This window comes from Sarcophilus harrisii, chromosome 2 (genome assembly GCF_902635505.1).
Source record: "Sarcophilus harrisii chromosome 2, mSarHar1.11, whole genome shotgun sequence".
NCBI classification, from domain to species: Eukaryota; Metazoa; Chordata; class Mammalia; order Dasyuromorphia; family Dasyuridae; genus Sarcophilus; species Sarcophilus harrisii.
This window is the reverse complement of record NC_045427.1, coordinates 250,230,981-250,258,592: the sequence shown is the minus strand read 5'-3', so window position 1 is coordinate 250,258,592 and position 27,612 is coordinate 250,230,981. Positions and strand designations below refer to the sequence as shown.

At 40.7% G+C, this 27,612-nt stretch overlaps 1 protein-coding gene across 4 annotated transcripts in view; it reads left to right on the top strand.

Moving 5' to 3' along the window:
* The window catches only part of TEP1 (telomerase associated protein 1), a 54,249-nt gene that overhangs the window by 20,403 nt on the left and 6,234 nt on the right, over positions 1–27,612 (top strand). For all 4 annotated transcript variants that reach the window (XM_023498747.2, XM_023498742.2, XM_012544327.3 and 1 more), the window contains 34 exons: positions 2,282–2,391; positions 2,869–2,959; positions 3,210–3,384; positions 5,813–5,960; positions 7,622–7,780; positions 8,055–8,141; positions 8,512–8,642; positions 10,541–10,600; positions 11,607–11,765; positions 12,210–12,386; positions 12,820–12,940; positions 13,470–13,591; positions 13,897–14,010; positions 14,130–14,247; positions 14,437–14,631; positions 14,724–14,899; positions 15,175–15,328; positions 15,450–15,629; positions 16,481–16,573; positions 16,869–17,001; positions 17,300–17,450; positions 17,663–17,796; positions 18,051–18,139; positions 18,369–18,483; positions 19,077–19,311; positions 20,849–20,972; positions 22,304–22,428; positions 22,645–22,744; positions 23,047–23,202; positions 23,354–23,566; positions 24,103–24,256; positions 24,373–24,585; positions 26,121–26,263; positions 26,963–27,076. In XM_023498747.2, the coding sequence (XP_023354515.1) occupies positions 2,282–2,391; positions 2,869–2,959; positions 3,210–3,384; positions 5,813–5,960; positions 7,622–7,780; positions 8,055–8,141; positions 8,512–8,642; positions 10,541–10,600; positions 11,607–11,765; positions 12,210–12,386; positions 12,820–12,940; positions 13,470–13,591; positions 13,897–14,010; positions 14,130–14,247; positions 14,437–14,631; positions 14,724–14,899; positions 15,175–15,328; positions 15,450–15,629; positions 16,481–16,573; positions 16,869–17,001; positions 17,300–17,450; positions 17,663–17,796; positions 18,051–18,139; positions 18,369–18,483; positions 19,077–19,311; positions 20,849–20,972; positions 22,304–22,428; positions 22,645–22,744; positions 23,047–23,202; positions 23,354–23,566; positions 24,103–24,256; positions 24,373–24,585; positions 26,121–26,263; positions 26,963–27,076 (4,769 nt within the window). The remainder of the gene's footprint in view (positions 1–2,281; positions 2,392–2,868; positions 2,960–3,209; positions 3,385–5,812; positions 5,961–7,621; positions 7,781–8,054; positions 8,142–8,511; positions 8,643–10,540; positions 10,601–11,606; positions 11,766–12,209; positions 12,387–12,819; positions 12,941–13,469; positions 13,592–13,896; positions 14,011–14,129; positions 14,248–14,436; positions 14,632–14,723; positions 14,900–15,174; positions 15,329–15,449; positions 15,630–16,480; positions 16,574–16,868; positions 17,002–17,299; positions 17,451–17,662; positions 17,797–18,050; positions 18,140–18,368; positions 18,484–19,076; positions 19,312–20,848; positions 20,973–22,303; positions 22,429–22,644; positions 22,745–23,046; positions 23,203–23,353; positions 23,567–24,102; positions 24,257–24,372; positions 24,586–26,120; positions 26,264–26,962; positions 27,077–27,612) is intronic.

The window sequence follows — 27,612 nt, the reverse complement described above, 5'->3', positions numbered from 1 at the left end:
TCATTTGTGAATCTTTAGGACAAGATAGATACACTTAATCAAAAAGGAAAAAACTGTTAAAGTGTACACTGTCTAGATTACAAGTATGCTTCCTTAGCTTGCATTCTCATATAGAAGCATTTTCTAATAACTTTGGGATTGTGCAAATTTGGCTTTATGTAAAGATTTCTGGAAGAAATTTCAACCACTGATAAGAGCCAAGTACAATGGGTGAGGAAGGGGCAACATACCTCATACCTATGCTTATTTTACTATAAAAGTATTGTGCATACTTTATCATTAACTTTTGCTTAACTTTTATTTTATAATTCTGCTTATTATCATGGTATAGTATTTAATATGTCTTCATTTTGTTATATTTTATAACCTTGTGTAAAGGTATTATTTTGTATATGCCTTTGTTTTTGAAGTGAAGTGTGTGGCTAGGAGCAAACTCTAACTCTAACCCTAAATTTACCTTGGAACTCTGGCACCAATTCTAGTTCTAACTTCAATTCTGACCCTAATCCTAACTTTCTGGCTGCAATCCTAAATTTGCCTCATTTGTATTACATAAAAATCACTTAGAGGTCTGCAGAACAAATCACTTATATAAATCAAAAACTGAAAATATAAAGTTTCAATATGATTAAAGTGCCAGGTGTAAAAGTTAGCAACACTCTAATAAGACCTTACCTCTGAGACTTGCTACCTATATGACTTAATTTTCCTGACTGTTTCTTCATTTGCAAATAGAATAAAATTGTATAAAAATGGCTTATAAGGCCCCTTCTACCTTAAATTATTTTCTTATGTACATAATCTGATTTCAAAGCATATTCATTGAGTAGAGGCCATATATGAGCCATAAAATTCAGTTTAGCCTATATGACTTAAATATATTCCTATTTGGTTTTGGAAACACTATTTCTGGAGAACACTTGGAGCTAATAAAAAAATATGATGATTTTGAAACTTAACATCACTTATGCATTTGTAGGGGGAAATCATGACTGTAGAGCCTGTGCTATCCTTAAGTACATTCAGCTTAATGGCAGCTATACAAATTATAAAAATAGCAATGTTGTCAAAGCTTTTCTAGGTAGCCTTCTATAAACCTCAACAGGACTTTTTGGCATAGTCAGACTAATAGTTGCTGGGAGGCATATTGTAATATCTTCTTGAAGAAAAACTATTGTAATTTTACTTTGATGTTTTTGTCATAACAGTATTTTGCTTTATTATCATGGGAATAGTTGTAATGTAAGGTCACAAAACTGTTCCTTTGCTTAAAGGGGAACCTTTTGGATTCTGTGAAACATATAATTGCTTTTCTATATTACACATATCATTTCCACTATCCATCCTGAACATCTGGTCAATATTTCTCATGAAAGATTTCTTGGGATAACTTTATTTTTATTGAAAAAGGATTTCTTGTCTTTTGGCCTTGGAGGAACTTTTCAATATCAAAAGAGGATGTTTTGCAAATCTAAATAAAATTTACTATATCTGATTGCTTGCTATCTTGGAGAGAGAAGTAGAGGAGGAGGAGGAGGAGGAAGGGAGAAAGAGAGAGAGAGAAATTTAGAACACAATGTTTTGCAAAAGTTAATGTAGAAAACTACCTTTGCCTGTATTTGGAAAAATAAAATACTATTTTAAATAAATAATTAAAGTTTGGTGATGGCAATGCCAAATTTAATGTAAGTAACGGGATTTATCTTTACTGAATAAGACATATTAGAAATTTTCTAAATTATAAATTCTAAACTTCAGTTCAAACTTATTTTTCGGTTCTTACTAAAGCTGTAAGCATATTTTCTTTTCTTTTTTAAAGCATTTTTTATTAAAGCTTTTTATTTTCAAAACATATGCATGGATAATTTTTCAACATTAACCTTTGCAAAACCTTGTGTTCCAATTTTCCCTCCTTTCCACCCATCCCCTCCCTTAGATGACAAGTAATCTAATATGTGTTTAAACATGGTAAAAATATGTTAAATCCAATATATGCATACAAATTTATACAATTATCTTGCTGTACTAGAAAAATCAAATCAAAAAGGAAAATAAAATGCAAGTAGACAACAAAAAGAGTGAAAATGTAAACATATTTTCAATTAACAAAATAATATTTCAAAAATATCTTTTTTTGTCAGTATCTATCTTTCTATTTGACCCCATCTCTTCCTAAGACCTATCCACTGGAGCTTTATAACTTAAATTGTAGGGTCCATTCCACCCTGCTCTGTTCTCTCCCTAAATTTAACAAGTAAAACAACTTTTTTTTCTCTTTTAGACAGTGGGAAGTTGCCCTATATGGCCATGCTAAGGAACTTATGCAGCCTGCTTCGAGTTGGAATCAGTTCCAGGCACCATGAACGCATCTTGCAGCTGTTGGAGCGCAAGGTATGGAGATACTGGGAGAGCCTTTCTGAGCCATATAGCTATTGCAGGGATGGATGAGTGTGGAAATGTGCTGCACCTTGATTTGGGGCAGTATTGCTGAGGAGGTGGGATTGGATTCAGGTTGTCAATAAGGATTATTTTCTTAGGGAAAAATAGCACTTGGAAAGTCAGTTATGTGGGATTTCATTAAAAGGCATAATAGATCCATCCTTTAGAAACTAAGATTTCTTGGAAAGAATGATTGTATAGCCCCCCACAGAAAGTGAGTATGTAAGAAATAAGGAATCAATCACATTTCTTCCTTCCTGTCATTCATTTCTCTCTTATCTCTTTTTTGCCTTACCATTCATCTTGTTCTCTCTTCCCACAGTTTTCTCCTTTTCTCACCTTTTACATTTCCATTTCTCCCTCTCAACCCAATTTCTTCCCATCTACCATAAATCCTCAGTTTCTTTCTCTCTGTTTTTTTCACTCCAGGAATCAGTGATCCGTAGCCGGCAACTTCCCTTCCGATTTCTTTCTGCCCATACATCCATCAGTGACCTGGAGCGACAGCTCCTCAAGTCTGGTACCATTTGCCCATCATCACCCACAATTCCCCATACTTTCCCCATTTCTGGGGAAGAACAAAGAAAGCACAAGACACAGTTTTAACCCTTGCTTCCATGTTCCAGGAGGACAGAGGGGGTTCAGAGATCTCTAGCATTCGTGGGTTAGGGGCTGGGGTGGGGGAGGACTTGGGAAGGAGTTAGGGAAGTCAGGAAGGCCCAGATTAAAGCGATTTTTCCTCAGATCACTTTATTATCTTTACGTTTCAGGACCAATTCCCCTTAATGTAGTTTTAATGCGGCAGTTATTGGAAAGGCTGGAAAAGAAAGGCCAGATACCCAAGCCACAGCAGCATCTGACTAATAGAGACCTTCGGTTTGCAATGTTGGTGCCTGTGCTATATGAACACTTCAAAAGGGAAAAGCAACGACTGAATAAGATTAAGTAAGTATGCCCGAGTGTGTATATGCCTTCCTGAGAGTGGAGGGAGTAGGAAAACAGGGAGAGATAAATTAAAAGAGACACTGGAGTTACCAACTGTCTATGTAAAGATATAGTCGTGCTTATTAATGTACTTGCTGATATACATCTCCCTGGTCCATATTTTTCTTTGGCCCTGGAAATTTTGCATTTAAATGTACTCTAGAAAGAGTACATTAAAAACCTAGTAGCCTATTCCTGTCTTCATTTTTGTCTCTGTTTCTGTTTATTCCCTTCTCAGTAAATGACAGTAGTTTACAATTTCCTGTAGGATAAGATATAAACTGCTTTTAAAAAATCCTTTAAAGTCTTCACAACCTTTAGAGATTTGTTGGATATTATTTCTCTTTATTGGGTAGCTAAGTGGCAAAATAGATAAAAGTTCTGGGCCTAGAGTTGGGGAGACTCATCTTTATGAGTTCAAATCTAGCCTCAGACAGTTACTAGCTATGTGACCCTGGGTGTGCCTCAGTTTGCTCATCTGTAACATGGGCTGGAGAAGGAATTGGCAAATCATTCCATTATCTTTGCAAAAAAAAAAAAAAAAAAAACCACCAAAAAAACCCAAATCCAAATGGAGCCACAAAGAATCAGACATGACTGAACTATCACAACAAAATGTCTTTTCATATACTCTTTTACGAGAGTATATATAATGTAGTATATATAACACATATAAAAATAAAATATTACTACATATATATGTTATAATTCATTATGCACTCATTACAATATAATAAACAATATTATAATAAACTTTAGTAAGCACTCAAATGATAATATACTCAACACCCATAGTATAATAAAACATAAACATATTATATTATACAAATAATTATAATAAAACATAAAAAGGTTCAGTCAAAAATATGACATACCATTTCCACTCTTCCATTGGCTTCTTAAATTTGCTAATCTTCAAGAACTCAATTTATAAGGGTTGCCTTTTAACAATGCTTTTCTTCTCCCTCAAAATCAGCTTATGTGTGTTTTGTAAGTACCCAAATGTCTACAAGACTCAGCATATAGAGGGCAGATGTATCAGACATGTAGACCCACAATGCTCTCTAGGGCTGCCAAACGAGATTGAAATGTAATTTGGAAACATTTAAGAAATTAAAAATATGATACAACATAGATATTAATTTGTAATTTTCTAAGTCACTATGCAGCCTATATATTTCTCTTTGAGTTTGACACCATTGGCATAGTGGATAGAGAATAAAAAAGAACTGCATTCAGATCTTGCCTCTTATGTCTTCAAGTCATTGAACCTCTCAGTGTTCTAGCAGCTTAGATTACATGGGAAATACGGCTAATCTGCACTGGTAGAAAAAGTTCCTCATTAGAAACCCTACCTTAAAGAAATTACTTGTCAGTTACACCTATAATGTCCTCTCTCCTTCCACCCCACCTCTTTGCCCCATTTTCCTTTCCTCCCATAGTATCCCAAGTACCTAGCATATTTCCTGAAACATAGTTGGTGCTTATTGAAAACTTGCTGATTTAACTAGGCATCCATTGTGTCTACAACATTGGATGTTGTTCTTCTCTGGCTATTTGTCTGAATCTCTGAAGGCCTCTATCAGTCCTTGTACCAGTTTTGGTTTTGTGTCTTATTTTTTAAGACATCTTGTGACTTTGATTCTATTTCTCCTTTTCTTCTTATCTATATGAATACTCAGTTTTGCCCTTGTCCTTTTTGCTAGTTCTCTTAATTTTTCCCAAGTAAATGGAATTATCTCGCTGTATGAAATGAGCTTTTCAAAGGCAGCTAGGTAGACTTGAAGTTAAGAAGACCCAAATTCAAATGCTGCCCGAAGCCCTCACTGTATGACTCTGGGCAAGTCATTTAACTATTCTCTGCCTCAGTTTATTTGTAAAGGATCATAATAACTTATGTTATTTGTTTATTTGTAAATTTATACAATTTTACAATTGTACAAATTATTTTTTGTAATAATTAATTGTAAATTATTTGTAAATATTTGTTTTTTATATGTAAAATGGAAATCATAACATTTGTCAAAAAAAATAATAACACTAATATGGCTGTTGAAAAGATAAAATGAGATAATGGGTAAAGTGCTTTGAAAACCTTAAAAGTTGTATAGATGCTAGCCATATTATTATTGCTATCCAAGCATAACAGAGCACATGTGATTTGTGGTAGAAAACTTGGAAGAATCCCCTCTTTCTTGTCCATGAGAATGTTTTGGGGGTTTGGAGAGAAGGCTGAGAGAGCCTTGGTTAGCACTCCTGCCTCAATGGGTTGCTATGCAGGTGAGAAGCCAGAGAGAGGATCTCTGAAAGACCCTCTTATCTTTCCTCAAAAAAGTAAGGAATAAACTTTGGGATATCTTTCTGGGGTCTTTTTGTCCCTCTCCTTTAGCCAATGGAAGCAAGATTGGGAGATGATGAAGCGCTACCAACAGGCCTTGGAAACAGCTATGAACCTATCTGTGCAACACAACTTACCCCCACTACCTGGTCGCACCTTGATAGTCTGCTGTCCTGGCCGATCTCAAGAAAACAAACGGGTAAACACAAAGGGAGGATTTGGGATATAATGGGACTGTGCTAAAAGGAAGAGTTGGAAGATAGAGGGGGTACTGGAGATCCTTGTGATCCCTAGATCTGACTCCCCCTAATAAGTAACCCAAAGTAATCTGCCCTTTGTTCCTAAATTTTCCAAGGGCTTGAGTTTGGTCACTAGGAATGAGCTGTGCTGCTTATGAACAGGAAATCCCTGTTGTGTGTTTTCCAGCCTCATTTGTTATGATTTATTAATCATATTTATTATCAATAATCATTATTGTTAGTTATTTTTGTAATTATATTTATTACCATACCTAATTTTAATTATGTAATATTATAGCATAATATATCCCAAAATAATAATTATAATGAATTATTATTAATAAATATACCATGTTTGTATGTGAAAGAAGCACTGAAGCACAGTGGCTAACAATGCAAGGCTTGGAATCAGGAAGACCTGGATGGTAGGCTAAAAGTGTTCCTGTTGAGAATGTGGCTTGATCTTGAGCCTCAGCCACTCCAGCAATCTAGATAGAGGAATCCATCTCCTCTCAGATCACTTTGGTTAGTTTTCTCTTTTGTGAACTGGGTCACCCTAAACTCCAATGCTGAGTGCAATGACATGGACTTTATCCCTTAAGGGCAATAATTCACCTAGATTAGATTGTTTACATCCTGAACAGAAGTAAAGTCTCCTCTTTGATGTGAAGTCCTGCCCAAGATCAAGGAACATGTTTCCTAAGGATTAGGGCAATTTCATCTATCAATCTTATCTTTTAGAGATTGACTGACTGACCTACAAGGGCTAGTCCTTGAATAAGGAAATAAAAAGCCTGCATCCTAATTAATAATAGGTTTTTAGTATAATAGAAAATAATTTCTCTCAGGGTTAGTATTCTAAAGAATCACCTGAGGGATGTTGTCCCTTCAAAAGTCATCAGAGGGATGGGCAGGACACTGTTTATCGACACCAATGTCACTGTCTCAAACAATATCTCTTAGGAGTTGCCCTCTTTCAATAGCTGCCCGGGGAAAGTAGTTCAAACTTCTAGACCATGTGGGAGTATATTTGGTTATTTTTCTATTAATAGAAATTTAATTTTGACTTTCACTGGCAAATTATAGATATTATATATATGTATATACATTTACACATGCATATATAAATATAACTATAGATATCTATGTAAATATCTATATAGATACATATAGATATCTAGATATGAACAAAGACATAAAAGAAATTTTAAAAGATAAGCATGCATCCTGAAATGCCCTCCACCCTTTACAATCCCAACATATCATAAATGAAGGATCTGAAGCTTCTATTATCTGCCAAATATTATCTTTTCCTGAAGTTATGTGTTTTAATTTCAACATAGATGTCACTTTTTCCTAGTTTTCCTGATTCTTTTTGGCTTTCTTGACTGGGTATATACAACATGAATATGTCACTTGCAAATATCTTTAAATGTGTGTTGATTCTATATTATTTGCCAAGATATATCGTGGGTTGTTTTTTTTTCTACTTTCTAATTTTTTATCATTTCATGTCTTTTTGTGCTACTTTGAATTCTCCATAGTCATCATTACTTATAATAGGAGTCTTTTTTAAAGTTGGGAGTTATCCTCCTTCCTATTCCTCTATTCATTCAAATAGAATCTCCAGAATCATGTGCTACTTTTGGTTGCAATGGTCATGGCCCGTGCTGAGCAGGCTGAGCTCTTACTTTGTAAAAGGTATATTTTGAAAAAAGCTGTGATTAATCCAGAAGAAGGTATCCTGAAGACTGCAACGGAGCTCCAGACCCAGATAGAGGTAAGCCTAACTACTCTGCTGGGTAGAGTTTATGGAGGGGGGATTTAAACAGTTAGGCAATGGCCTGGGCCAAATCTGGATATATTGTACAGGAAAGATAGATAAAAGAGATGGGCCTAAGGATAATCTGAATAGATGGCCACAAGGATAGATGAATCAATGAATCTGAAATAGCACTTATGGGTACAAATGGATAGCGCTATAGATATGTACCTACAAGTGTCATCAGTGACCAACCTGTTCGTTCCTCAACTCCTAATCCTGTTTGTCCCAGGAAATGGCTGAAGAGAAATCAGAATCAAAATCAAATCATCATCCATTTGCTTTATACATACTGGATATGGTTGCTAGGCGGGTGCCGGTAAGTACCTCAGCCAAGTGGACTCTCCAAGTCCAAATTTCTTAACTTAGGTTGTTGAGTTTCCATCTTCTTGACCCCTGTATTATAATTCCAACTCTTCCACATCTCTCCTTTAAACTCAAATGTGTGCTATCCTTCAGTACTTCCAATATCAATTCTTTCCTTACCTTATCCCTTTCCTATATATGTTCCCAAGTGGGATGTCAGCTCTATTACTTTTGAGTCAAGGGAGCAGCATATTTGTATTTCTCTTCTCAGCAAAGTTCCCTCTGATCCCCAGGCCATTCTTTACACCTTTTTAATTCTCCTACATCCCCAACAAAGCTCCTCAAATTTTTTCTGGTATGAGCTCATATTGCTTTTTCTACAGACAGACACAGTTATCTTTGTTGGTAACACTATGGAGGACCCTGAGTTTATGTCTGCTAAGCAATTCTTCTGGCAGCGTGTGAATCCCAAATGCCTTTTTGTTGGAGTCGATTTAACTGGGATGCATTCTGGGTAAGGCTCTCTGTTTTTTCTCTTCACATTCTTCTTTCCCTTGATGCAAGGAGGAGACAATTTATTATTACTTGTCATAGATCCTATTTCCACTTGAATCTTTTCTTAACTCAGCCCTTTATCCAGTGACCTCACTCTCAACTCCCAAACTCTGTCTTCTACCATTGTCCCACCACAGGTTTAAAAATGTTGTGGGTTTTTTTTTCCCTGGGGTCTGCATGTTAGTATTGGACCATGACCTGGGCCCAGGCAGTCTCAGTTTCACCTTGCATAGCCTTTCCAGCAGGTAGAAAGAAACGGCCTGGTGTGTAAGAATGTACTTTTCTCTGTAGTATAGGGTAGCACCACCTCCTCCTGCCATATCAGCTTGCATTCAAGGATTGAGTTCCCTTACTCTAGCTGCTGCCTCAGGTTCTCGTAGTGACACTGTGGAATAGCTCTGTTTCCGGGCATAACTCTGTACCTCGAATTGGCTCATGAAGGCCAACCAGTGAACTTCCCGTTAATAATTAGTCTGCAGATTAAATTAGTTTTTATCTAAGACGTTCACTCAAATGCATAATAAGAATAATAATTATAAGTCATCCCCCCACTAGGGTACAATTTCCCACAGACATACTATGTCCATTGGAATAGTGGGCTCAAATTTTTAGTACGGTGGTGTAATAAAAAAGCTCCTAGCACTGCTGTACCTGGAAGACCTCTCTTTATTCATGGAGTACTCCCATAGCTCTCTTAAGTCTTTCTTTCTTTTTATTTTTTTCTGGACAAAGGTCAAACTTTTTTTTATTAAGCACATTCCACAGTACAAAGCTTTAGGTCATGAATAATATCTTTACAATTTAGCAATTTCAATAAGTTGTTCAGACACAAACTTATTTCAAACAGATAATTGGCAAACATAATTAATTACAAGTTAGAAGCAGACGATCTCAGTGCTTTGAAACATTAATATAGCAGTAATGTACAATTGCTCAGTTATGGTTAGCAAAACTAAAATCCAGAGTACAGCCAGGAATTGCTACTCTGAATCCCCAAAGTCAGTTTCCTTGGGTGCCAAAGATAAAGTCCACTGCTGTAGTTTAATAAGCACAATCCAAAAGTTGTGTGTGTTCAAACATCGTGATCTCCCAAGGAAAATGAGGAATTTCCATTGTACACATGCATAAAAAGGACACTGCTCTCTGAGAAACCTACATCTTTCCAAGGCAGATTGTGCGCTTGGGTTGCCAGGGTCTGTTTCTGTCTGGCACTTTGAAGCTGCTTTTCCCTTAGGAAATAGTCCTGTATGCATGTGTGTCTATCTTGAGTAATATGTCTCCCCATAGCTTCCATGTTCCCTACTCTTCAGTAGCTCCTCTTCAAAGCATGTGTCTAAAGTGGAGGGAGAGAGAACAAAAAAATTCTCTCCCTATCTCCTGCATGGAATTTACTCTACAGCTAGTTCCTACCTTACAAAGTCTCTGAACTCTGACAGTCAGTCATCCAAAGGTTTAGCTAGTTAGAGCTCGAGGAATGGCTAATTAGTTTGCTGAGCCAATCAAGTTTTTCTCTTCTTAACCCAATCAGAAAAATGTTCTCACCTAATAAAAAGACCATAATATAAACACATCTAATTTACACATTAAATAACCTCATCCTATCTGCCTACTTTCTACCTGACATCATTTGAGCTTGAGGTAAGGAATCCCATGTCTCCTCCCTTTACAGTAGTTTTGTAGAAAATACATGCAGAGGTGCATGAGACTCCTACCAAAAGAACTGCAACAATTTTGACAAGTTTTCTGCACTGAAGGCCTACATTGACGGGATACTCACTCTGAATGCAATCCTTCCTAATTTTGGATGTTTTTTTCTTTTTCGGGTCATATTATATCACTCTTTTTTCCCCCTTCCAGTTCACTCAGTAGGAACCCCAATGATGTCATCCTCACAGGCTGCACCGATGGAATACTGAAGTGAGCTCTGGGTGGGGGATGGGGGAGGGGGGAGAGGAGTTAAGAGGAATTAAAAAGACTTCTGAGATATAGTGGCTTACATTCCTTTCCCCATCCAAATTAAAGCCCAGCTCCTTTTTATAAAATTTTCAGCCTTGCCCGAATTCATTTTTATTCAGCCTCAATTTTTTTAGTTCATTTTTTTTCCTTTGAACTCCAACCCCCACCATCTGTTAAGCTATTCCCTTTCTACCATTATCTTTATTTATTTTTTTATTTTTTTATTATAGCTTTTTATTTACAAGTTATATGCATGGATAATTTTACAGCATTGACAATTGCCAAACCTTTTGTTCCAATTTTTCCCCTCTCCCCCCCCCCACCCTCTCCCCTAGATGGCAGGATGACCAGTATATGTTAAATATATTAAAGTACAAATTAAATACAAAATAAATTTACATGTCCAAACCATTATTTTGCTATACAAAAGAATCGGACTCTGAAATATTGTACAATTAGCCTGTAAAGGAAATTAAAAAATATATGCAGGCAGGCAAAAATATAGGGATTGGGAATTCAATGTAATCGTTCTTAGTCATCTCCCAGAGTTCTTTCGCTGGACGTAGCTGGTTCAGTTCTTTACTGCTCCCTTGGAACTGATTTGGTTCATCTCATTGCCGAAGATGGCCAACTACCATTATCTTTAAATCTTAATCATAGTCCCCCTTCTGAAAGAAGTACTGTGCTGTGCACACCTGACCACCCATTCATATAACCCCAATTCCTTTTTCCTTTACTCACAATCATATTATCTAAAGCATGAATCTGTTGATGATTATGACAAGATACCCATATGTTCTTTCAAGCTGGGAACAATAGGCTATGCTGTTCATTTGCTGGCCATTCCTTTCTTGGATAGTTTATAGTTGCTAGCCTCTGATCAATAGAATATCCTTTTAGTACTATGGTTTTCACCCTTCCTCATGATCCCCTTAGTTATTGTTGATCTTATGGTTATGTATCTTAGGTTTATTTCAGAGCGTGGAATGTCTCGTCTCCTGGAACATGTGGGCCAAATGGACAAAATATTCAAGATCCCACCCCAGAGAGGGGAGGCACAGATTTTCCCTGATAAGCTGCTAGAGGAGAGGGTCCCAGGCCCCCTGACCCCTGTTCCCCAGCAAAGGTCAGTCTGGATAGGATGAACTGGGAAGATCAAATGGGTTCTGGTGCATGAAGAGATCTATGGAAGTGATAGATTTTCCCATATACAGTTATAGCTCCTCATTTCTGGGTAGAGGTAAACCCCTTCAGTAAGGTTCAAGAGTAAGGTTCCTGTCAAATCCCTCCTTTTCCCCATGCTACATATCTCTGCTGAGGGTTTAAGATATAGAGAAAGTATAAATACTGGGAAGGACAGGGGAGGTTTATATCCTGTTTCCAAATCCAGGGTGATGGATGAGTGGTTCCCAAAAGAACTATTCTTTGATTTCTCTTATACCCAGTAAGTGATGTCTCTGAGTCCCAGGTCTGCTTCTAAGGCTGGAGCCCTAGTGATGCCTTTGGGAGTTGGGTATGGGATATCTTTAAGCTGAGCCGTGCTGAGCCCTGTGGGCTGTTCTGCCTCCAGCTGGCGTAGTGTCCGTGTTTTCATCTCATCTACTTTCCGGGATATGCATGGAGAACGGGACTTGTTGCTACGTTCAGTGCTACCTGCCCTGCAGGCCCGTGCAGCTCCCCACCACATCAATGTTCGTGGCATTGATCTGCGCTGGGGAGTCACTGAGGAAGAGACCCAAAAAGACAGGTGAGTGCAGTGGGATAAGAGAAATGGATAGGTGATGTGGTCTTGGAATATCAGAAACATAGAGGCTGCTGAGGGGTTTTAAAGGAGATGCGTATGAATGGGGCTGGCGGATTGGAAAAGGTGAGAGGCAAAGAATCAGGGCATGAAAGTTTTAGGGTATTTTGGAGTTGGTACATTTAGAGATGTGAGACAAAATAGGTGGTATAGGAGTTTGGGGGTATTGAAGAAATTTGGGTACTCTTATCTATTCTTACAACTAACTTCGAGTTACCATCCCACAATTAGCTCCATTCCTAGCTCATTTTTTGTCTTCTGATAGTTCTTGTTCCATAGCCATCATTTAACACTGCTACTTATTCTTATATGTTAATTTCTTTCTTCTCTTCTCACTCCACCTAATAATTCTCCTTCTCTCCCCTTTTTTTCTCTGTAGACAATTGGAGTTGTGCTTAGGGGAAGTGGAAAACTCACAACTTTTTGTGGGGATCCTGGGCTCCCGCTATGGCTATGTCCCTCCCAACTACAGTCTCCCTGATCATCCACACTTCTGTTGGGTGAGGCAGCTAGAGAAAGGGGAGGGCATAGGGAGCAATCAAAAATATGGGAACTGGGCCAATGAGGAGGAGGTCTGGTCTTGCTGAACTCAGAGTTTCACAGATTGAGAGTAAAAAGGAACCATACAGGTCCAACACCCTCATTTTTACAGATGAGAAAATGGAGATGAATTAAGTGACTAGCTTAAAGTTATTCAAGTAGTAAATGGCACAGTCTAGACTTGAACCCAGATCTCCTGATTTTGAGACACAGTACTTTGTTATATTATGTTCCCTTTTCTGAGGATTGTATATGGGTGATAGAGAGCTAAGACTAGGATGAAGAGCACATTTGGGAAGGGAGGAACATGTTAGAATGAAGGTTTCCTCTTAAGGATTATATGGGTCCATTGTTTTTTTTTTTTTCTTCCCCTCTATAGAGCAAGATTATTAAAGGGTTATGGGAACCTCTTAGACTTTAGAATAAAGCCTTGAGAAAGGGAAGCATCCACTGACCTAGAATGAAGCCTTTTCTCTTCTCATCTCTCAGGCAAAGGATTATCCATCTGGCCGTTCTGTGACTGAGATGGAGGTGATGCAGTTTTTAAGTAGAGGTTCTCGCCACCAGTCCTCCCCAGCTCTCATCTACCTGAGAGACTCCAGCTTCCTCAGGTACCTTGTCTACTTCCCAGAAGCCTGAGCCTTGATCTTTGGGTTCTGCCCCTTGCTCCCACCCATAGCATGTCTCGAGCACTATCCCCTCCTGATCACCCCATACCTTCCTGAACGTGATGCTAGAAAAAGCAATAGAAGGACAGGAAGAGCACAGGGCTTCTTTTTGTGGGCTCAGGATAGCCTTGGATTGGTAGATAGCATATTTCAAAGCATGGTGATGTTCTGTGGGATCTTTACCCTCTCTGGTGGGAAGCAGGGCCTAGTCTTATAATTTGGGGTGGGGTATGTCTCCGGTTGGCCAGCTCTGTGCCAGATGCCTGGAAAATGGACTTTGCCTCTGAGTCAGAAGAGGCTGCGGAGCGAATCTCAGAACTGAAGAGCTACCTGGACAAGCAGGAGGGTGTTACCTGCCACAGGTAAGATGGAAGAGGCAGCACCTGCTGTGGATTGGGGGTGAAGATTATAAGGCTACTGTGTGGGTGGTGTGGAATTAGGATTGGGGATTGGCCTCTGAGAGTGTGCCTTCTGTCCGTAGGTACTCTTGTGTATGGGGAGGGGTGGCTGCAGGCCGGCCATATGTGAAGGGACTGGAAGAGTTTGGGCAGATGGTGTTACAGCATGTGTGGGAGCTGCTCCAGAGGCTCTATCTCCAGGTCAGTGGCGATCGCTGGAAGGGGTTGGGGGTAGCTATGAGAGGACAAACACCATGCACATTGAAGTATTGGAGAGATTTGTGATTGGTAGATTGAGACAGGAGAGCCATGGAGCAGATGCCAGACTTCTAGAGGTGGGAGACAGTTCTGCCCTTTCCCCAGAGATTCTCTTTTCCATGTGCATCCTAGCCGGAGTCAGGACTGGAAGAGACCACATCCATTCAGAATGATGACACCATACAGTCAGCTTTTCAGCAGCTACAGCGTCCACCTTGTCCAGCTCGGCCCAGCCTCCTAAAGGACACTATCCAGCAGCTACAGCAACGCAGTGGGAGTCTGTGCCTAGTGATCGGGAAACCTGGACAGGGCAAGACAGCCTTCCTGGTACAGACAGGGTTGAGGATGAGCAGAAGGGGATAATGGATATATGCATGCTCGGGCAAGATTGGCTATAGCTTCTCTCCTCCCTCCCACAGTCATCCCTAGTATCAGCTTTGCAAGCTCCTTCTGGGGTCACCATGAGCTCCCAAGTATTCTTCCACTTTGTGGGAGCCCGTCCTGATCAAAGCTATGTCCTCATCTTGCTCAGACGCCTTTGTACTTACCTGCATCATCAGCTTCAGTGTTCCAGGCCTTTCCCAACTACCTACCGGTAAGCACTCTTCTGAGGCATTTCTCCACCCTCCTGGACCATAGAATGGTAGATTCAGAGTTAAAGGAAACATTAGAAGTCATCCAACTCCCTCATTATATAGATGAGGAAACTGAGGTCCCCAGATGTTAAGTGATTTGCTCCATTAGCACAAATGGCACCCTTGAGAATTTGAACTCAGGCCCAGAATTCTTTCTCTTTGCATGGATAGAGACTGTCATCTCTCCCAAGTTGCTGCATCAGGGATCCCTGATGTCTTCTCTCCCCACATGCAGGGGACTGGTGTGGGAGCTACAGACCCTACTTCCCAAATCTGCTCAATCCCTACGCTCTGGCCAGACTTTAGTGCTCGTCATTGATGGAGCTGACCAACTGGGAGACCAAAGTGGTCAACTGATCTCAGATTGGATTCCAAAGATCCTACCTCAGGTATGTATTGGGGGACAAAAAAGGACATGTTACAGACAAAAAAGGAAAAAAGAGGAATTTAGAAACGATTTGCTCTATGGAGTGATCTGCCCCCTTACTTTTTTTCTCTCATCTCCTAAAGAAAGTGCACCTAGTCATGAGTATGTCAGCAAAGACAGGGTTGGGGGACATCCTTCAAAGTCGTCGAGATGCTCATGTGGTGGCCCTAAAACCTCTGGAACCAACAGCACGAGCCCAGTTGGTGAGGCAGGAGCTGGCCCTGTATGGAAAGCGGCTGGAAGAGACACCTTTCAACAATCAGGTTGGGATCAGGGACCCCTTGGAGGGTCCCTGGAGAGAGGGAGCCTGGGGCTAGCATAAGAGTCAGGTCATGAATATAATGATAGATCTTGAAGACTAGAACTTTTCTTAGTAATCCAAATCTAGGGAAAGGTTATTAACTGTATAATTTTGTGGTAAACTAACCACCATATTCCATGGAAGAAAAACAGACAACACACTACATAGAACTTATATAAAACCAAATAGAGTCTATAGACTGATGTGCTTTGTAGCCAGCAGAGGTGTTGAAAAGAATTTTTATAGAAATAGGATTTTAGCTGGGCCTTGGGGAAGTTAGGGGAAAAAAGGGCTCCAGTTTTTCCTTGATACGTGTTTTAGTAGGCAGTATGAGTTCATTTAAAAAGAGCATTTGCAGTTTTCAAAAACCTAAATAGCAAATATAAGAGAAAGGAGCATAATAATGATAAATCAGAGATGACAACATGCAGTGCAGCAGCTATAGTCTAGTTGACACTAATTAAAGATCAGAAGTACTTCAGTTCAGTAACTTTATCTCAGGTTTCCACTTGGTGATAGGACTCTTGGTACATCCTTATTTGAGCAATTCCAACTCTGAGAAGTGACTAAGCTCCCAGCTTTTATATTCCTATCATCCAATTAGAAAGACTTTTTTTTTTTTTAGGCAATAAGAAAGATGCTGGAAGACTTGTGATGTGACAGTGAGATAATTCCATTGTTTAAGATCCTAGAAACAGGAACTAGAGAAAGAGCTTCCTTTTAGTGGGTCTGCATTATAATGGAAGGGATGTTGAATTTAGGACGACCAGGAAGCTACGTTTTAATCCCTTTTGCTCCTCAATGTCCTTCCAGATGCGGCTGTTGTTGGTAAAGCGAGGGGCAGCTCTGCCTCTTTACTTGCGCCTTGCCACTGATCACCTTCGTCTCTTCACTCTGTATGAACAGGTCAGGCGGGGCAATAACTCCCTTTTCTCTGTCTTCCATTACCATGGCGATTGTTTTCCCTTTACTCCATAGTCAGTAGTCTATTCTCATTTTCTGACTTTTATTTTCTCATTTCCAACCATTTATCTACCCAACTATTTCCTTATCTATTCCCTTCCCCATTCTCATCCCTCTCAGTTCTCATCCCCATTCTCTCTCCTATTACATGCTTTCTGTTTCCCACATCTTCTCCTGCTCTGGTCCTTCTTCCATCACCTGTATCACACCATCTCTGATCCCTGGACTCTTTCCCTAGGTGTCTGAGCAACTTCGGGCATTACCAGCCACTGTGCCCCTGCTACTCCAACACATGCTCGGCGTCCTGGAGCAGGAGCATGGCTCGGATATTTTGCCTCTTGCTTTGGCAGCCCTCCATGTCACACGCAGTGGTCAGTTTTCAGGAACGGGATGAATGAGGGAGGCACTTGGGAGAAGGTGGTGGGGGCGCAGCTGTTTTAGCACCTTTGAGAGGGGGATAACAAATAAGTCCCCACAGTGTAATTAAGATTGGGGGAAGAATGAGATTAGGGTAAAATTTGAAATGGGGGGGTGGTCTCCTCAGGGAATTTGGGGAGGGTCCCTTTTGTAGGCTTGGTGAGAGATTTTAGCTACTACAGAACTTGGTAATGGGTGAATAGGGACACTGTAGGGCTTAGTAAAGGGAGACTCAAGGTTACTGGATTGCAGGCCTAACGTTGGACCAGCTTCATGGGGTGATAAGTACCTGGCAGTCACTACCCTTGGAGACTGTGGATTGGGCAGAAGCCATGGCTGCTAGAAACCAAGGAGACCCTTATCCCATGGGTCCCTTTACTTACCTCGTCCACAGTCTACGCAGGTAATGGATGCCTACCTTTTTGTTATCGTGTTTCTCTTCCCATGTAAATGCTCCCCTGTGAACCACTCTGACTTTGGTCCCAAATTCCTCTCAGCATGAAGTAAAACCCAGTTTTATATACGGTTCCCTCCAAAATGAGGTGGTGCAGATTGCCCTTGGCTTGATTAAACTCTTCACTGTTTGTCTCCACTTGTACTCCCTGTTATGGCCAGTTTGCTGGGAGCGGGGTCCCTGGAGCTTCCTGGAGCCCGACTGCGCCTCCCTCCTGGGCCCCTGTGTTCAGCAGCCGAGCTGCGCTATAGGAAGAGACCTGGACTGAAGACCACAGCACACGTCCTCATTGCAGGTGATCAGAGCAAAGCAGTCAGAGCAGGGCACTGAGGGAGGGTGATCTTGACCTGGGATTAGGGAAATCATGTACCCCAGGGGGCCTCTGATCAAATCCCCTTCTTCCCAGGATCTAAGTGGGTGTCCCACGGGAAATTGTCCAGGGGATATTGAGGAGCTCACTCTCCAGAGGGATAAGGAACAGAACCAGGAACTTCCGATCCCTATTCTATATCTAACTTCCTGGATGTTGCCACCATCTTCCTCATGCAGTTCAGCTCTGGAGGATGTGTGACCTGGATGCCTTGGGTACCTTCCATAACTGCCACCCAGAGGCCCTGAGTGACCTGCCTTACCATCTGGTAAAGTCATTTCTCCCACTGTCATGCAAACCTTCCAGAACTTCTTTAGCTCCTTAGGATCCTTCCAAACCCCCAAATTCCCCACTCAGATCACTTTTCCTTCCTAAATTACACTGCGAGTTTAACCTGATTACTTTTTCTGGGTCAAAGTCTTAGCTGAGTAAATGTTATACTTCTTTACCATATCTAGTGCTAATATCTAACTCTGATCTTGATTGTCACTCCCTAGGCACAGAGTGGGAACCATTCCCTGCTTGCTTCCCTACTCACCAACCTCAATGTTATGACTACCTACCTAGAAATGGGCCTACTCTCCCAGCTGGGGGAAGCCCATGCTCTATATGGTAAGTTAAGGAAAGCTTTTTTTTTTTTTAAGGTTGTGCATTTGCATTCTTTTTTTTTTTTTTTTAAATATATTTCCATATGAATCATGCTGGGAGGGAAAAATCATAACAAAAGGGAAAAACCATGAGAAAATATAGCTTCTTTCTATAAAAGGGTACAAGAACTATATCCCCAAGGGACATAAGAGAAGACAAAATCTTTCATCTTCTGTCTTACAGTTCAGAAGAGCCATTAAATTGTGAGCTTCTTGAGGAAAGATACTGTCTTTTGCCACTTTTTTTATCCCTAGAGCCTAGCCCTGTACCTGGTACATAATAGGTGCCCAACAAATGTTTATTAATTCATTGATTATTGGATGGGGAGGGATCTAGTCTTGGGGATGCTGCTGGGAGAGTAATAAGCACTAGGAAGGACAGGTAGGGTTATTTTCCATAAATAAAACTCAAGGCCACAGAGAGGCCTGATCCCTGTTTCTTTTTTCTGATATACTTGGTAGGCCTGCTGCCTTTTTTCTTTAGCACTGGATATGATGGGGGCTGTAGTGACTGTCCAATGGAGGCTTGTTCCTTTGACTTTCCTTTCCCTCGGATAGCATCTTCAGTCCCTGTGGATGAGCCCTCCGAGCCAAATGTCACTGTATTCCACACATTCCTGAAGCAGCAATCCAAGCTGCTCACCCAGTATCCAGCTCTCCTGGCCCAGCAGGCAGCCAACCAGCCCTCCAACTCTCCTATCTGCCACCAGGTTTCAAAGCTTTCCCAGAGATGGTCTTCCCAGCCCATCTTGCACTGGCTCAACAAGCCCCAGACCATGGAAGCTCAGCAAAGGTATTGCTTCCACTCTCTGTAAATCTCTGCTGAGCCAGTTATGTTCAAGTAGCAGACCTGAGAAGGTGGGAGCAGTCCAGAATCAGAGGTAGCCTTGGTGGAAGATCAGGGGGCACACAGACTAGCATCCTGGATGGTAATTGGTCATGGAGTCAGTGATGAAGAAGGAGCATAGGATAGCCAGCAGATAGTTAATACTCTGGATCTAATAGAAGAGATAGCAAGTGGAGGATAGATTCATTGGAAGAAATGGCACATGAGACAGTTATACTTAGCGATACCTCAGAGCTGCAAGAGTGCCTCCTAATTGTGAAGTGCAGGCTGTGGTCATGTGGGTGCCTGATGGATTTGGAACAAACATGGACATCTGGAGAGGCAAACAGTTGGTTCCTTGAAGATAGGGACCACTGTTTTTATATCCCTAGAGCTTTGCAAATGTGCCCAGCATAAGCTTTTTGTTAAAAACAAACAGTTCTCTATTGAGAACTTACTTTGTGATAGCCACTGTTGTTAAGTGTTCGGGATAGAAAGAAAGTCAAAAACAGTTGCTCTTCTTCTCCCTACTCCTCTGAGAAATCCACATCCTGATGGGGGACAACAGCATTTAAAGTAATAGGGAGAAACAAAAAACTCATGCTACTGGAAGGCTTTAAGTTTTGTAAAGTGATTTACATTTGTAATCTCATTTGATCCCCACAACAACTCTTTAAGGTAAGCTAGCATATAGTTCTTGAGGGTCTTGAGTAAAGTTAATTAAGAAAGGTGAGAGTTATCAAATAATACCAATGTAGATACTCATGCTAGAGAACATATTAGAGAAGGAGGACTTGAGTTAAAGACCTGAGGTTTTTAAGATTGTGGGAATAGGTGGGTGGGTGGGTAAGATACACAGAGAGAAGATGGTAGTTAATATTTAAAAAGGAAGTAGCTTAGCCAGAGATCTTGGAATTCAAATGATTATTCATGGAAGGTGGACAATGGTACTAAGAAAGGAGGGAAGGTTTACACCTCTGTCTCATCCATTGAATTTGAGGGGGATGGGAAAGGGAGAGTGAGAGGAGTCTTAAAAGTCGGGCAGTAGAGGGAAAGGGAAAAATAGGAATAATGAAGTACACATTAAAGATGGGAAGAGAGGGTACTCTGGAGTGACAAAAGTACTCATAATTTATATACTCATATAATAGATATTAATATAATATATAATAATACATATAATAGATAATTTATGTAACATGTTGTACATATATAACATATTATATAAATAGACAATTTAAGAGAGAACAAACCCAATTGAGGAGATGTGATAGTTATATATCTACATATTGGTACATAATGGAACATTCTGTTCATTCTCTTCCTGCTCCTTCCTATTTCCCTCTCCTTTTTTCCTTCTTATCTGCTTTTTCCTCCTCCCCATCTCTTTCTCTTCCTTATCCTCTCCTACTTCTCCCTCTTCCCTCACTTCTTTCCTCCCATTTCTTTCTTTTTCCTCTCCCCCCCCTCCCATTTTCCTCACTCTCTTAAAATTTCTTTTTAGGTCCAGCCTGTCTTTGGTACCTCCCTCGACTCCTACAGCCGTGAATCTTTCCCCCAATGGACAACGGGCAATTGTGGCTACTGCCAGTGGGATTGTTCACCTGCTAGACACATGTACCTGGCAGGTAGGAAAGCCATGGAAAGAAAGAGTGAAGAAGTTGAAGGAACAGTAAGAGCCCTTCAGGATGACTCCACAGGCAACCATAACTTATAGACCAAGTGACAATCAAATTCATCTTGAAATGATGTCACTCTTGCCTTTTCAACAGATTCATCCCCAGAATCCTGAGGGCCAGGGGACAAAGATTTCTTAGAATAATTCATCAATCAGTGAAAGTAATTGAACAAGTGACAAATAAGTGTTAAAAACTATTAAAAAGTTGTGAAGAGATTCAAAGGAGAGAAAGATATGGTCCCTGAATTCCAGGACTTTATAAAGGATAGTGTAGGACCATAAAAAAGATGATGACTAGCATTGGATGTGACAATACAGCAAAGATGTCTAATTTCAGCACTGTGTGCTGAAATTCCTTTTATTGATGCAGATTATGACTTTGTGCCTTCTTACATATTTTTCATGCCCTTTCCTTTTTTTAAATTACTGTCACTTTCTAATGAAGCCTCCACTTTTCCAACACTTTGTCTCTGTCTCTCTCTCTTTTTCTGTCTCTTATCTCTGTCTTTCTTTGTCTTTGTCTCTCTTTCTCTGTCTTTGTCTCTCCTTTCTTCCCTCCCTTCCCTCCCTTAGTCTCTCTCTCCCTCCCTCCCTGTCTTTTTGTTTCTGTTTCTGTCCCTTTCTATCTCGTCTCTGCCTGTCTCTATCTCTGTGTTTGTCTGTCTCTGTCTCTCTGTGTCTTTCTATTTCTCTTTCTTGCTCTCTCTTTTTATAGTCCCAGGTTCAATAAAACCTTGTAAATAGTCTTCTTGAGTTGTCATGGCCCATCATTACATTGTTCTGTGGCCAGCCTTCTGGAGAAAAGCTGCTCCAAACTTAGCTAAGCTGTTCCTCAGAGGATTCAAGTTAATTCCAATGGACACTTGTCAGGTGCCTATTAGGGGTCTATATATGAAATTCAAATATGATAGAAACTGATTGGTTGGAAATGACTTGTTGAGGGACAGCAAGTGGGTCTGACTGGTGGAGTGGAAGGCTCACATAAGTAGGAGAGAAGACTGGCAAGGTAGGTAGGTAGGTTCCAGGGTTCTGGTTCAGAGTTTTTGTGACCACTGCGACTTCAACGAAGACCACAAATCTTTGGGAAGAGGAGTGATCTAGGACTAAGCTGAGGACCTCTTAGTCAGGACAGTAATCTGAGTACAGAGGAGCTCAGTGCTCTGGGTTAGGAGGGTACAGAGAGGTACTGTGTTGTCTCAGATACCTTTTTTGGTTAGGATTGGAAGTCAGGAACATGAGAGAATGAAAGTATAAGCTAAGCAGAACTTTGGTATTCCACAGGAGGAGAAGTCCATAGTGAGTGGCTGTGATGGAATTTCTTCTTGTCTGTGCCCCTCAAATACCACTCTGTTCCTCGCAGCCTCGGACGGTCGGCTAGAGCTCTGGGATCTCCAGGGTGGCTGGCGGTAAGACCTCCAATTTCCCCAGAGATCAGCCCTGATTCTTACTGATATAATCTCATTCACTTTCAGTCCTTCCTTCCCTAAAGTCTAGGCTACAATCACCTGAAGATTGGTAGTGGGAGGGGGCCAAGGATTGGGAGGAGAGAAGCAATAGAGCCAGAAAGCTTAATGAGGGAGGGAAGGAGATCCACAGGCCTGACTTGAGTTTCCTGGACTTAGGATATTCCAAATCAAAGCTCATCAGCTTCAAATCACTGACTGCTGCCTGAACCCTGATCACCGGCTTTTGGCTACTGTGTCCTTGGATAGATACTTGAAGGTAAAGTTGAAAATCTTGGGTTGGTAATAGAAAAAGAACTAGCTGTCAAAAAGGATAACAAGGTGACTAGGAGATAGCCCTGCAGAGTTGATCCAGTGATTTCTGAGTCATAAATACTTCTTCTGAGTTAGACTTGGCTGGGTGCCATCTGGCTTGATGGGAGGAGAAACAGATTTCAGAGAGGTAGAGGATTAGATGGAATAACCTTTGGGTCCTCTGAGAAGTCAAATCAGGAAAGTATGTCTTGCTGTGGGGATCTTAAGACCTAGCACATTGTATCTAATAGCTGTTTCTGTCTGCAGCTGTGGGACACAATTCATGGAAAGCTAGCTGCCCAGCACTTGTTCCAGAAGCCCCTGAACTGTGTTGCCTTTCACCCAGAGGGACAGGTGATCATCACAGGAAACTGGGCTGGGTATCTGAGTGTTCTACAACCGGACAGCCTCAGAGTAATCATGGTGAGAAAGTATTAATCATTGTGGAGATAGGGAGGAGAAGGAAGGACTTATTATGGCTGGGGAAGAGTGCATCTAAAGGTTTGGTATGCTAAAAGGATAGAGTGGAAAGTGCTCCCACGATACCCTTTTTCCTTTCCTCCTAATCTTGCAGGAGCTGGGAGGCTCAGGGTCCTCAGTCTGTTCTGTGACATTTGCCCCTCATGGGTCAGTCTTGGCTGCCAGCCATCTGGATGGGATTGTTGAACTGTGGGCTTGGCAGAAAGGAGCACGATTGGCTGCTTTCCCTGCCCACCAAGGATATGTTTCTTCTGCTCTCTTCCTGCAATCTGGACACCAGCTGCTGACTTCTGGGGAGGATGGCAAGGTCAGCTCAGGGATGATCCAGATGGGAACAGCTGAATTTTCTGTGGGTCTTCAGGGCATTGGGGAGACAAAATGGGATCTTTATGTCTCTTTTTTTTTTTTTTTTTTTGCAAGAGGGGTTAAGTGACTTGCCCAGGATCACACAACTAGGAAGCGTTAAGTGTCTGAGGCCAGATTTGAACTCAGGTCCTCCTAACTTCAGGCCGGTGCTTTATCCACTGTGCCATCTAGCTGCCCCTGTGTCTCTTTTTATTGGAAAGAACCTCTGAATTTTAGGAAGAGACTCTTTATGAAGATGTACCCCTGAGTGGGAAAGATCCATGAAAAGACAGGCAGATTGCGGGGAGTGCCTCTGTTGGAGAAATCAGGATAAATGGAATCTAAGGGCAAGGGCAGGGTTTGTTCTAAGTAGGTTCCCACTATTTTGCAGCTTTTGTTTTGAAAGCCTCTGAAAAAAAGAATTTCTAATGTATGGGGGAGCAGCTTTCTTTGCATATTGAATAATCTGTTGGTATCACTATTTATGTTGGGCTCTAGGTACAAGTATGGTCAGGATCCCTGGGCCGGCCCAAAGGAGTTTTGGGTTCCTTTTCCCTTTCACCTGCCCTCTCTGTGGCAATCAGTCCAGATCAGACTTATGTGGCTGTTGGTCATCATACAGATGGCATCAGAATCTACAGTACCTCTTCAGGTATTGAGATTTTGTGTAACAAGAAATAAATGGGGCAAGGGAAGAAGACATTTGTCATAGGAGCCTGGGTAGGGGTCAAGCCTTGGGCTCTACTCTAAGCTGTTCTGTTTGTCTAGGTACGGAGGAGAGTCATTGCCCAATGTCAGCCGTGGCAGTGTCTGCACTGGCTTGGTTGAGCGACAGGGTCCTGGTGAGTGGTGGAGAAGATGGGGATCTTCAGTGCTGGGTGCTTGGAGATGTAGCACCCACTTGTCTCTGGCTTTTGCCCGCACACCAGAAGGCTGTATTGGGTTTAGCTACCTCCCAGACACTCTTTGCCTCTGCCTCAGGTAAGCCAAAGGAATGAGCAGAGGAAATCTTTTTTTATTATAGCTTTTTATTTACAAGATATATGCATGGGTAATTTTTCAGCATTGACAATTGCCAAACCTTCTGTTTCAACTTTTTCCCTCCTTCCCCCCTCCCCCCCGCCAGATGGCAGGTAGACCAATACATGTTAAATATGTTAAAGTATAAATTAAATACAATATATGTACACATGTCCATACAGTTATTTTGCTGTACAAAAAGAATCAGACTTTGAAATAGTGTATAATTAACCTGTGAAGGAAATAAAAAATGCAGGTGGACAAAAACACAGGGATTGGGAATTCTATGTAGTGTTTCACACTCATTTCCCACAGTTCTCTCTCTGGGTGTAGTTGGTTCTCTTCATTATTGAACAAATGGAACTGATTTGGTTGATCTCATTGCTTGAGGATGGCCAGGTCCATCAGAATTGATCATCATATAGTATTGTTGTTGAAGTATATAATGATCTTCTGGTCCGAGCAGAGGAAACCTTAATGGACCAGACTATGATATCTGAAATAGTCATAAATCTGAGGGCTAGTCAGTCCTGGAGACCTGTTCTTGGTCCCTATAAATCAGATAGACTTATGCAAATGGGAAGATTAGTTAACTTTGGGAAGGAGAGCTCTTCTTCTAAGTCAAAAGGGAAGAAAAGAGAATGCTGCAGTCAAGATGAAGGTACAGGAGGCACTTCATGTTCTATGGCCTCATTCTTTTCAGTGGAAGAAGAGACATGGTCATCTGCTATGAATGAAATAATGTTGAGAGTTGGCACTGGGAGTTTGAGGAAGAGTTACTGTGGTTTCAACGCCTGAAGAATTGCCAAATTGTGGTGAAGTTCTAGTTGAAGTGGGGAAGCATAAATATTGATATTAACTAGATGGACATTACTTGTAATGCATTCATAGCACTTACACAGTTCAACAGACTTATTAAATACCTTCTGTGGACATGACACTATGTCTTATCTTTGAACCTAGAAGCCTACTTATAGTGCATAGATGTATCCTTGTCACTTGCCTCCATAGGACTGCTCCAGTCTCTTTTTTTTTTTTCCCCCAATTCATTTCATTTCTATTTACTTTAATTAAGCACTTGTTGTGTGCAAGTATAGTACAAGGTTCTGGGGAAGACCAAAATTTGGATAAGTTGTAATTCCTGACTAGCAGTGGGATAGGATATATATACAAATAACTATAATACAGAAAAATACCTGACGTTTACGTATGTGAGAAAATGTATAAAGTGCCTTTGAAGATCATGCGGACATATTAACTGAAAGATTAGTAAAGCTTTGTGAAGGAGAGGGTATTTGAGTTGGATTTGTAAAGATAGAATAGGGAGAATTCATACCCGATCTTGTCCCTGTTCCCTATGCGTTTAGATTTTTTCTCAGTTTCTGGAGACTTAACATGTTTGTCCTCTGTCCTTACCTTGGGTGGGGTCTACTATTGTGGACATCCTTTTCTTTTCTCTTTTCTTAAGTATACAAACTTCTCATTGCCTACTGCAGAGGACTTTACTGTGAGATTATGGTCACTGTCCTTCCTGACCCAGCCAGAGATGATAGAAGAGCTCCATGGACATAAAGGACCTGTCACCTGCTGCAGTTTTAGCCCTGATGGGAGCATCCTGGCCACTGGCAGCAGGGATCAGGTAAACCATAATAGAATATCACATTGGCCTTTCTGCTGTTCATTCCTGCTCTGCCATACTAGTTCTTTGAAGCCAACTGATACTATTGGATTCCTCAACTCTTAGCCATGAATTTCCATAACACTAAACAGTTTACATAACACCAAACAAATTGTGAGTTTTTCCCAAGGTAAACTTTAATTTCTCTAATTTCTTCAGTTTTTATCCAAATACAAAAGAAAAATAAAAGCAAAGAGGTCTTTTTTCTAGATAGCAAATTTGATCCTTGTAGAATGAGAGAAACTAAAGGACATTTTACACCTAGAAAGAATGATTGTTTCAAAATGGAACTAGATACTTCTAGAATAGAAAGACATCCCAAGCTTTCATGCTCATATTTCCTCTCAAATCCTAGAAACTATAGAGAAGTTCATTTGATATCTATCTACATATTTATATTGACACCTACATCTATGTCTACATCTATTTTTATATCTATATCTACATCTAATTTTATATCTAATCTGTCTCCCCATTTTGCCCCTAATATTCTATCCCAGATGCTGGTCCAGATGCTGTCAGTCCTGAACATTTGGTTCTATTGATTTGCTTTTCCTTCATATTATATCTGCCTCACTCGTTTGCCAGTCTCCTTTCTACCCTAAAACATCTGTCCCTTTGTTCTTGGCTTGACCATAAGTGTAATGTCTTTTTTCTCAGAGTCTTCAGTGTTGGAATGTGAGGACACCCGAGGCTCCTGTTTTGATAAATTTCCTTCCTGCTTGTCACCGTGACTGGGTCACGGGTTGTTCCTGGACTAAGGATGCCATGCTGGTAAATGGAAAATCTTTTCTATAAGAAAGGATGGTTTAATAGGGTAGATGTCAGATTCTCCAATCCCTTCAACCATTCCCACCTTAGTTTGGTCCCCAAATTCCCATAATTTCCATAGGATTTGAAGATTTGTGTCTAGTAGCAATGAATACGTTGGACCTCCTGTGGGTTCATGACAGAAAGGCATGCACAACCAGTGACTAATCATATGTCATGTATACAGTGATATTAATTAATGGGCCTGACATGAATGCTGATTCAGGCCTAAAACTCAGTAATCCTGCTTCCAAGTTTAGATTCTTCTATAGCGTCTTTGAATAAGTGAAGGGAAAAGAGCAGAGAATAAGAATTTATATGTGTCAGGCACTCTTGTGTTTTTTTTTTTTTTAATATCATCTTATTTGAATTTCACAACAACCTAGCAGGATAGGTGTTATTATTATTCCCATTTTATGGTTGAGGAAACAAATACAGATGTTTAGTGACATGTCCAGAATCACATGGCTAGTATTTGTCTGAGACTAGATGTGAACTCA